Below are 10,496 nucleotides of genomic sequence, written 5' to 3' on the forward strand. Positions count from 1 at the left end.
CCCAATAGGATGCCTTCCCCTCTGTCCCAGTTTCCTGGTAAGTGAAGGCTTTCGTGGGACATGCCCCTTGGGCTAGTATGCAGATATAAGTGAGTATATACCAAAACTATAAAAGGAAAGAGATGAAGCTTGGACCACCTGGATACCTTAGGGAAAGGTCTAGATCCAGATTGTCCTCCCTGTCCCCAAAGGAAACAAGGTTTGCTTTTAATTTCAGGAAGCATACAAAAGCTGTTGCCCTCCCACCCACCTCCATCTTGTGAATCCCAAATTATCACCTCTGCTTAATGGAAATGTCATGAGCAGGCAAATGGATAAGTATTTCTTTTATCAATATATCATTAAAATGGAATGGCCTCAGGCAAATTATAAATTTTTTCTTCAAATGACAAGGTGACAACAGCTACCTCTAATTGGTTCCACTACATTTTATGGTAAAGAAGTAAACGTATATCTATAAAATACATGCCACTACAAATGCATGCATAAGGACAAATGCAAACACAAATATGTTCATAGTCACATGTTCTGGATCTTAGAGTATCAGAAATAAGGAGTGACTATAACTCATATATTAAATCTGTGAAAACATACCAATTATGTAATTTTTTTTTACTATAACATACTTATGGTCCCTTAATTTCTCAACCATAACTTCCAATTATTTAATGTCAGTACTTTGTTAGTATAATTATGAGATACAAAATATTTTGAGACTAATAAAAGTATGTAGCCTCCAAACCTTTTGCATCAAAATGTAAAATTATTTATATTTTTTGTAAATGTTTATATAGCAAAATGCTGATTAATTCAGAAGGGTTTGGGTCTGTTCTACCCATCTTTTTTTAATTATAAGCTAGAAAATTCACATAATCTTACTAAGCAGGTTATCTTCCTTATCAAGCAAGCCCCACCTACATGTAACAATGAAATGCCAGGATTCTGAGAGGAATTACATAACTTAACTCAACATAGCCTCTTCACATCTACAATGGGACTTGTCTTCATAGACACGTGAGCATACCTGTGTCTCTCAGAGCTATGATTTCTTGGATGTATTATATTGAAGCTGCACATATCAAAATAAAGATGAAATGTTTCTTCATGAATATATAGTATTATTATTAATGCCTTTTCAGAAAGTGCACCCTTTCATTTAATTTCTCCTTGATGACTTATTCACTCATATGAATAAAGTATCCAGGGTATACAAATCCATTGTTGCCCCTTTCTCTGAAAGAAGTGTTTTTAGAAATATAGGTATGCCTGTCCCAGGAATGTCCCTACCCTGTCCCCTAGTCAAAAGCCACTTAGGAAACTACCGAATATCCTTTAAATGGCGAGCAGGTGCTTGGGTCCACATGCATGTGTTGGCATACGGTGAATTTCAAAGACTACACTGGGTGCTGGCTAGGGATGCTCTTACATGGCCATGGAATTGCAGCTGGCATTAAAACTTCAATTATGTGCAAAACACTGTAAATCCTAAGTAACCAACACGCCCTAAGGACAGACAATGAAATCTATTCAATATCTATTTGTTTACACTGCAGTTTGTGTACTCTGTTGGGTACAGCAAGGCTTGTCAAGATGTCAATACCATAGCATATGCTGATCTACAGAAGTTCAACACTGGAAAGATAGCAAAATAACCAGAATGAGAAAGAAACTAAGAATCATTTAGGCGTAGCATGAAAATAAATTAAATAGGTATAATGTCATTGGGTCTCAGAAAAGGCCAGCAGGTAATTCTGGGAAGGCTGCTCAGAAGCAACAGCATTGTGACTGGGTTCCTTAACCCGTTCACCAATGCAAGCGAAGTCACTTGAGGCAGTTTAACTATGTGGTGCTTTGGGAAGTGGGAGGAAGTTGGGAAGGTGAGGACAGTGGCTCCCATGTAAGAGAGGCTGACACTGACTCTGTAGGTAAAATAGAGGCTGGAGCGTTTGAGGTTTGTAAGCAAATAATATGAGTAGATCTGTGCTTGAAAACGATGCACATGGCAGTATGAAAAGTGGTTGGGGTGTGGAAACCAGAGATACTGTTAAATTAAAAGGCTATAAGGTCCAAGGTCAGAAACATGTTTGCAAATGGAAAAGGCACGTTCATTAAACATAAATATATCTAAGGCATATTCTACAATAAAGAATAGCTTCAACTGTGATGAACTGATAAAAAAATTTTTTAGAAGGCAAAAGAAATGTCAAAGCAAAAGCAAAGCTCGTGGCCTTAACACATAGGAACGCCGGAGTGGAAGCCAGGAACACAAGAACAGGCACACATCCAGGGGAGAGCCATGAGGAGGAAGCGAGTTGTCAAGCCCGAGTTTACATAAAACATCTATCCAAGTTATCACTAGTTGTTGGGAAATCAGAGTGTGATGTAATCTGAAGCCTAAAACGAAAAGTTGAGAACTAGAGTTGAAGACTGTTTTTGGAAGTAAGAGCCGAGAAAACAGGGATGGAGGGAAATAAAAGAGAATGAAGGTAAAGAAATAACAGCTCCCACCTATTCTGAATAAGAGCAACAAGTAGGAATGGAGAGAAAACTAGAACCAAACCCACACTGTGGTGTCACTGGGTAGAGGGAAAAAAAAACATTATTCAGTTTTTGGTTTTGGTTTTTTGTTTTGTTTTGTTTTGTTTTGTTTTTTTTAAGACAGGGTTTCTTTGTGTAGCCCTGGTTCTCCTAGTTCTAGCTCTGCATACCAGGCTGTCCTTGAACTCACAGAGATCTAAGTGCATCTGCCTTCTGAGTGCTATGATTAAGGGCCAGCCTTACCACTGCCTGACCTATTATTAAGTTATTCTAAAAAGATAACTTCCTCATCAACCTCTGTTTTGCTGTTAAAGAAAATGGCTGTGAGAGCAAAGGCCAATAATCTTGAATAGGAAAATCCTTTCAGAAAACATGGAAATAGAACCCAGATTGTAAGCAACTGCCAAGTAAATGACACCCACAAGATCAGCCAAGCACAGCAAAGAAGAAAAGGGCGGTGAAGAGACGGAGAGAAGACTGGACAGTGGTGTGACAAGGGTAGTGAAGGGACAAGAGAAGGCTAAAGAACGCATGGGATGTGAAGACAGAGGCGTCACTATCTGAGAAGAAGCAGGTGCCCAGCAAGACAGGAAATGATGGGAAAGGTCAGTGGGAGGGACTCAAGACGAACAAACTGTGATGGCACATACGTGTGGAAAAGCCATAGTAGAGCCTATTATTGTGTTTGTGAACTAAAAACATAATTTAAAACAAACCATTCGGCAGAATGCCTGAAGAGTCCAATAGAAAGAAAAGTCCCAGAGGAGAGACTGAGGTGAGAGAGGCCTTGGAGAAAACCAACACTCTCATCCCATCACCCTACCATGGTCCTGATCTTTACATCCTGAGAGAAAATGAAAAGGAAATGAAAGACAAGAAAAAATTAGTAAAATATCATTTTAGTTCTAAAAAGCTAAATCTCCATTATCTTTTTCTACTATGCTCTCTTCACACACAAAAATATGCACATGTATACACCTTCACTATAAGACCTGCATGTACATATATTACCTATTCATATTAGTACCATGATTATCATCTGGTACTTTTGTTTCATATGAAACTATATTGTGGCGCTCCCTAGGGATTAATCTTTGATTTGCTATGCATATGAGAGGGCAGGATCATCACCCTAAGGACATCTTGAAAAGTACCCAAAAAAATTAACTTTATCGTAACCCCAAAGCCTAGCACCTCTTTTCAGCAAGGATCAACAGACCAAGCCTTAGAGCAGAAGATTTGTCTGTCATCTATTTCCTAGATTTGTGGGGATGGAGGGGGAGATAAGAGTGACTATATCCAAAAAACAGGGAAAGAGATTTAAAGGGAGTCAGTTGGAATAAAAGAAATAAAAGAATAAGCAGCCTGGATAATCTAGGAACTGGACAGTTCCTGAATAAATCAAAAGGTAGTTTTGCATTAAGAAATTAGAAGTGTCATTTCCAACTTGTGATTGCTGCAATATTGGATTCTACCCAGGCTTGGTTTAAAGAGCAGATAAAGTAAGCCAGAATTAAATGGACGGCTCAGAGAACATCACCTATTCTGAATCCTTTCCAAATGTCAGTGGCAAATAAGATGTTGGTCTGAGTTCAGCAATTTCCTGACCTCCTTGTACTGGTTAAAACACTGGCCAGAAAAAAAAACTGATGCAATTATGCTGCAAGCAAATGCAGCCAATGCAGGGGAAAGAGTGAAGAAAAGAAAAGAGCATGTTTATGTTGAAAGTTAAACATCACATCAACTTTTCTGAACTACTTTGGAACTTAAGAAAGTAAGCATGCATACGAAATGTATTTTGAAGCTTTTAAGTGTAGGTTAATATGTTCCATGTGGTAGTTTGTATTTTTTTTTTTTGAAAGGATACTGGAAGAAATAAGCCATTATTAAAAAGTACTTGTGGAAAACAAGTACCTTCAAACTGTTCATTGAATTATAAATGACAAACAAATTAATTTAGCTCTATACAGTTAAAGAGAAACTGTTTGTCTTTTTCTTTAACCTCAGCTGCCAGACACACAGCACACTATTTGTGATAAACACTTCATCTTTGTAGAAGGAGCCAAACGTAATTTTGTGAACACAAGATGTTATGGATGGAAGAGTGCTGTAAGCTTCTGAGAGAAAATGCAATCAGCCACAGCCCTTGGAGTGCCACACCCACCAGCAACTCAAGTCATAGCTCCTTAAGCCTGGCTGCTTCCAAGGGCTTCCTCAGGAAGCCTCTTTTCTGTGTGTATCCCTGACTCTGCTATAACCAAGCAGGTCCGAAGAGTGGACATGGTAGAAGATCAAGCCACCATATTTCAAGCTCAAGAAATTCTGAAAAGCCATAATGAAGTATTTTTATTAAAAAATATTTTATATTTTCAGTAATTCAGCTCTAAAATCTGGTTTACAATCACCCTATAAAGTAAATGGATAAAACTAAAGAACCCCATTTAAGAATACGATTAAATCACAAAAACCCAAGACAGAGAGCAGTGGTTGTTAACAGTAGCTAGTAGGGACTGCATACTGAGTGATGAGGGATGAAGAGGCTGACAAATGTGAACAGTTATTACGCAGACAAAACATAAGTTGTCAATCAGCCTGCCAAAATATCAGCATGTGTGTCCCTTCTACAAAGATATGCATTCTCAGCACTGTGTTTGCGCCTAATTAATAAAATTGTTTCAGCTGGGCCCTATTAGTGACCATTAAATGCACTTTTATGAAATAAAGGGAAGAAAATCCGGTGGGAGTCTATGATGGTCTTCACGGGACAAAGTTTTGCCCCAAAGTTGACAAGATTGATATTTTATTTTCTCAATCCTCTGGCTAACTTTGAAATAAAACATAGGGCTAAGTGGTACATTTGCTCTCTATTTCAGACTGGATGCAATTGATTTTAACTGACTAAATGATCTGATCTCTGCCAAAGATTTTATTTCATTAAGAAAATGATATTAAGGAGCATCTGAGATCATGGAGCAGACTAAACATGATGCCAAAGGAGTCCGGAGAATGTGCCACAGTGAAGGTTTGATTATTTGCAGATGGAATACAAAAAAGAAAGAAAGAAAGAAAACCAGCAGGTCCCAGGGGCAAGCCTAGCCAATCCTGGTGCCATTGCTGCTGCCTGGATCAGAGCACAAAGCCAAGGAAATAACTCATCTTTTATGCTACAACACCTTTTTTTTTTTTTTTTTTAAGTGGTAATCACTTTTTTTTTTCCTAGAAGGTAATATTTAACTGCCACTATGCAAAACAAAGGGGCCAGGGGGAAATGTTGGTACCACAATAGCCAGCCAGCATGTCAACTGTCACTCCTGACATGGTATGGCTGGTGGGCAGGCATTCACCAAGAAGAAAACTAATTTAAATCAATCTCCTTTGGAAAAGCCAATTGTTGGGTATGCACAACAATTGGTGCAGGATCAATCAGTGGACATGAGATCAATTAAAACCAGCTTAAGTTTTTGAAGAGGGACAATTCCCACAACTTGAGTTAGATCTCTATTCATTCCAATATTCTCACAATATACTTCTTGAGCTTCCTTGCAGGGCAGAAAGGCTACTATGACCCTGCACTGTCTGGCCAGCCCTTTAAGTAGTTCCACTTTTAATTAAAAACAGTGCTCCCTTTGTTGGCACAGATAGTATGGTCATTTTTTTTTTTTTAAACTGTAGTTATTTTAGGCATAAACGTTGGATTCAGGAAGAGACATCTGTTGAAGGAGAGAAGGCCAGAAACACACGTTGATAGGAATTTTTAAAACAGTCATACCAATCGACATGTACTTGAAAGCCTTCAAACTGGATGAAACAACAAGGCTGATTTGGCACAAGCCACTGTTGCATACTTTCTGGTTGGGTTTTTAAATGGCAGAGCTTGGGGCTGTAGATGGCAGCCGCTACAAGAGATTTTGCTAAAGCAAGCTCTGAAACAAAACAGAATCTGATTCAGATACACAAGAAGAAAAGCACAGGCAGAGAGCCTGGGAGATGACCCTATGGTAGAAAGAAATTCATGCAGTATCGCTCCTGGCCGTAGGAGTGCTGTAATGCCCTTCTCCGCCAAGCAGCACCTCTGAATTTAAGTTCTTAGTGTGCTTAATTCTTTTCCCACTCAGCCACAGGGGCCAGGGGCGAATCAGAAATCTATCCCTCAATCAGTAAGCCATGTAATCATCAAGAATGTACCAAGGAGCTTTAGGTACTTCTGTGTTTTGCAAACTTTATGTGTTTTTGGTGTTTTCCAGAAAAATTTATTACAATTCGTTTTTTTTTTTAAGTGGGCATAGTGTCTCCAAACACTTTGGACCACAGTATAATAAAAAAGTTGCCACCTCTGCCAAGCAATACCTGGGAATACAATAATGGCATGGAGAGAGGACTCAATTGGAAAGGGTGAGGAGAGAGACGGAGAATCATTTTTCAAACACAGATATCAACATGAAACTCAACTTTTGGGGAGGACTTTCTCCCTTGCCTTATATGTAGTAATCTCTGAAAATAAAAAATATTTTCCAAATGTCAGAAATGATTCAGAGAAAGGATATGTGTTCTTAATAATACTTAATAATTATAATATATAATAAGCCAGAGATACATAGCAACAATAAAAAAATTCTGTTCTTCAAAAGTTATATATCATCAGTGACCCCGAGCTTTACTCTGGAATAGGCCAAGCTCTTCAGCTCATGAGAATAGCTTGATGCCCCTCAAAATGCTTATTATTATTATTATCATTATTATTATTATTATTATTAGTGATAATAGCAACCACAATGTTGATAATACTATAAATGTCTCCAAAACTAGCTGCAAGGCCAGAGTCCTTATGCCACCACAGACAAGAGACGGTTTAGCGCATGGAAAAAACCAGAGCTCTACAAGCCTTATGACAAATGCTCACAGCATAAAAGACCAAGCTGGTGGTCAGACAACTGATTCTCATCAGGTGCTTAACAAAGAGCTGTTGTGCAAGAGGCCAGCGCTGGTGCTTCTACGCTATGCCTGTGTGGTGTGGGGTTTATGTTTACGTCCCTCCAGAAAACATCATTGTGTCTGGCCTCACAAGCTCCAAACACACTTGGCCTAGCCACCACCCCCAGCAAGAGTGGAAGACAGGAATCCAGAAATACGTGGACGCTAATGTCTCATTCTCTGAAATCTTCCTAGAGGTGCCCCTCTGCCTTCTCCCTTGACATAAATGATGAAGTGAGCATTTAAAAAGCCCAAGTTAATTTCATTAAGGGCAAAAGACAAAAACAAAACTTCTCCATAACGACTGGTTTTGAGAAAACAAACCAACAGGGCAATGTGGGCCTATTTTTAAAAACATTCACGCTGCAGGGGAGAACTTCCTGAGAAAGCCAGAGCAGGAGTCCCTACTTAATTCATTAAGTACCCATCTCTTCTCAGGTTCCAGAAAAAAAGGGCAACAGTGTTGCTTTTTTCCCCCCTTGGCAAATCTTGTTCTCCCAGGCAATTTGACATTTCTTGCCACCACCATCACCACCACCACCACCTCCTCTGCCACCCCCCCCCCGCGCCCCCCACACACACACAACCATGCCAGACCATGTCTAAAACTATCTGGGGCAGGATTTAGGGAGCACGTGGGTCAGGAAATTAAAGACACTTGGACTTCGAGGAAGATGATTAAGAAGAAGAAAAAAAAGGAGAAAACTAGAAAAATGGATGCTACGTAAGAAATATGATCCAAAGGAGAGTTCAGGAAAGGCAAGGCGGCACTGACTGGACCACATGATGAATCCCTGGGCGCTTGCTGGAGGGAAGTCCAGCTCACCAGGCTTCCAGCGCTTTTCTAAGCCTTACCGCGCCTACTAGGGGCAGAAGAAAGCCCCTGCGGAGTTCTGAGACCTTGAGAGTGGGCAGTTGTGGAACACAGTCCTGTCCCCCAGTCCCCAAAGCAAGTCTAAGCATGAATGAACTCTCCCAACACTCCCACCCACTCAGGAACCCCACGCACCTTCAGCCAAGCGCGACCCACCTCGCTTATTGCGTCTCCATCGGTTGCCTTGGCACTGGCTGTAATCCATACAGTTCAGAATGATGAGGGCAAAAGAGAAGAGGCGAAAACGCATCTGGACGGTCGGGCTGGGGAGAGACACCTCTCAAAGTCGAGGAAACGCCGGACTCCTGCAAGGAGACAGTTCGGGTCACACTCCTAGGGATGACTCAGAGACAGATGCCACTGGCTCTGGGGCTGCAATGGTCAGTTTGGTTCGTTGAGCATCGCTCCCTCTGCCGTGAACCTGGAAGATGAGGAGAGAGAAGCAGGGTGGGTGGGGGACCGAGAGAACCCGGAGGAGGTACCTGCACCTTCGCGCCTCTTGGTTTAAAGAAAGGAGCGAGGGAGGACGCGAACTCACTGGCACGAGCCACGCAGCAGTTTAACGCAGATGGCACAGCTGCGGGCGACTTGGAGAGGAAGGTGATTACAATCAGTGAATTAACAACCTCTGCCGCGCAGTTGCTTCTGACCCTGGGGAAAGGGCGTTGTGCGAGCTCTGAGAAAGGAAAGGCGCTCTAGAAGCACCGGAGCTCAGGGCTTTAAAGGGGTGCTCTGGAGCCCTTCGCTCCCGGCTTGGGCTATCCCAGCGCCGCTGCACCAGGTGTGGATCGCCTACCATGCGCTCGAGTCTCAGGCTGCACGGCGTGCCTAGGCGCGGCGCTCCATCCTAGGCTCCGGGAGCGAGCCGGCTGTTCGGTCAGCACGTGGGCTCGGAAAAAGTTTGCCGACACCCGCAGGGAGTTCTTGCCAGCTCTGAGATTCCGCAGGCAGCAGCAGGATCCGCAGACCCCGAGGGTCCTAGGGGCTGGCGGCGCCTAGCAGGAGCGCGCCGCCGGGCAAGCGCAACTGCGAGCACTGGGATGCTGGGTCTCCGCCCGCGAGAGCGATTCCTGGGCGAGGGGCGCGTCCGTTCTCCTCTTGGTGTCCAGTCGCTGCTCCCAGAGCTCTCTTCGTCACCACTTCACAGCTGAGGTTTCTCCCTGCCTGAGCTGGGGGGCGGGGGGGACCGAACACTGCCTCGAGAACCGAAGGGATGTGGCTAGCGCACTTTCCGACGGAGATGCAGACAAGCTAAGGCTCGGGAGGGATGCTTCTATAAGTAGGTGGTGCTGTGGTCCAAGGCATCTAAAAGCCAATCTGCCTCAGAGTTCCTGGGTCCTAAAGCCAGAAACGCTCGGGTTTCCCTGAGGTCCTAAAGAGCACTGACAGCATGCAAAGAGCTTCACGTAGGAAGAAATGCTCACTAGGCTTTCGCAGAGGGATTATCTAAACTGGAGAGTACCTAGGGTGACAGTTACGACCTGGCCTTGCTACTCATACCCAAAGCGCCCTCTGCGGAACAATGGGGTCGGTTCCCACCTCCCCACTAGCCTTTCTCCAGGAGAATCTGCTGAGAAACTAAAGACACCTTCTACTTCACTTCCTGAGCTCCCGCCGGAGACTGCTGCTTCTGAAAAACAGAGTTTAAACTTCAGACTTCGGGCTTTTTTTTTTTTTAACAAGAAGGCAGGCCTCTGCCAAAAAAAAAAGGGGGGGGGGGTTGCTGCTCTGAAGGCAGACTTCCCAGGTCTGAGATCAAATTAAAACACGCAGTTCAAGGAGTGAGATTGGTTTCCCATTGTCTTTACCTTTTCTCACAACTTTTTTTTTCCCTTGACTTACTTTCTCCCAGCAAATTTCACAAAGTTATGTGCTATTTTGCAATACTCAAAAAATGGAAACTTTCTTCTTCAGTGTTTCCCACTGAAATAAGTTTTGTTCTTAATCCTTATCCCTCCTCGGTCTTCTGACGTCTAAATTAAACGTTTAGATGTCTTGGGTTCAGAAAAATATTATAGTACAACATTCATTAAATACACTAGATCTATTCTATTTCATTCTACTGAATTCTTCTGTCTTAACACTCACGCTGTTGGAAATAATGTATTTCCCC

At 42.4% G+C, this 10,496-nt stretch overlaps 1 protein-coding gene across 3 annotated transcripts in view; it reads right to left on the bottom strand.

Moving 5' to 3' along the window:
- Positions 1–9,521, bottom strand: part of Rspo2 (R-spondin 2) — a 145,864-nt gene extending 136,343 nt beyond the window's left edge. Inside the window, exons 1-2 of one of the 3 annotated variants that reach the window (XM_051159538.1) lie at positions 9,180–9,521; positions 8,540–8,804 (exon numbers count right to left, since the gene is read on the bottom strand). In XM_051159538.1, coding sequence (XP_051015495.1) covers positions 8,540–8,633 — 94 coding nt within the window. In that variant the 5' untranslated portion in view covers positions 8,634–8,804; positions 9,180–9,521. Of the gene's footprint in view, positions 1–8,518; positions 8,805–8,921; positions 9,111–9,179 lie in introns of those variants that run through there. The other 2 variants (XM_051159536.1, XM_051159537.1) reach the window with 2 other exon arrangements.
- Between the last annotated feature and the right edge of the window lie 975 nt (positions 9,522–10,496).

The sequence above is a fragment of the Acomys russatus genome, chromosome 17 (genome assembly GCF_903995435.1).
Source record: "Acomys russatus chromosome 17, mAcoRus1.1, whole genome shotgun sequence".
NCBI classification, from domain to species: Eukaryota; Metazoa; Chordata; class Mammalia; order Rodentia; family Muridae; genus Acomys; species Acomys russatus.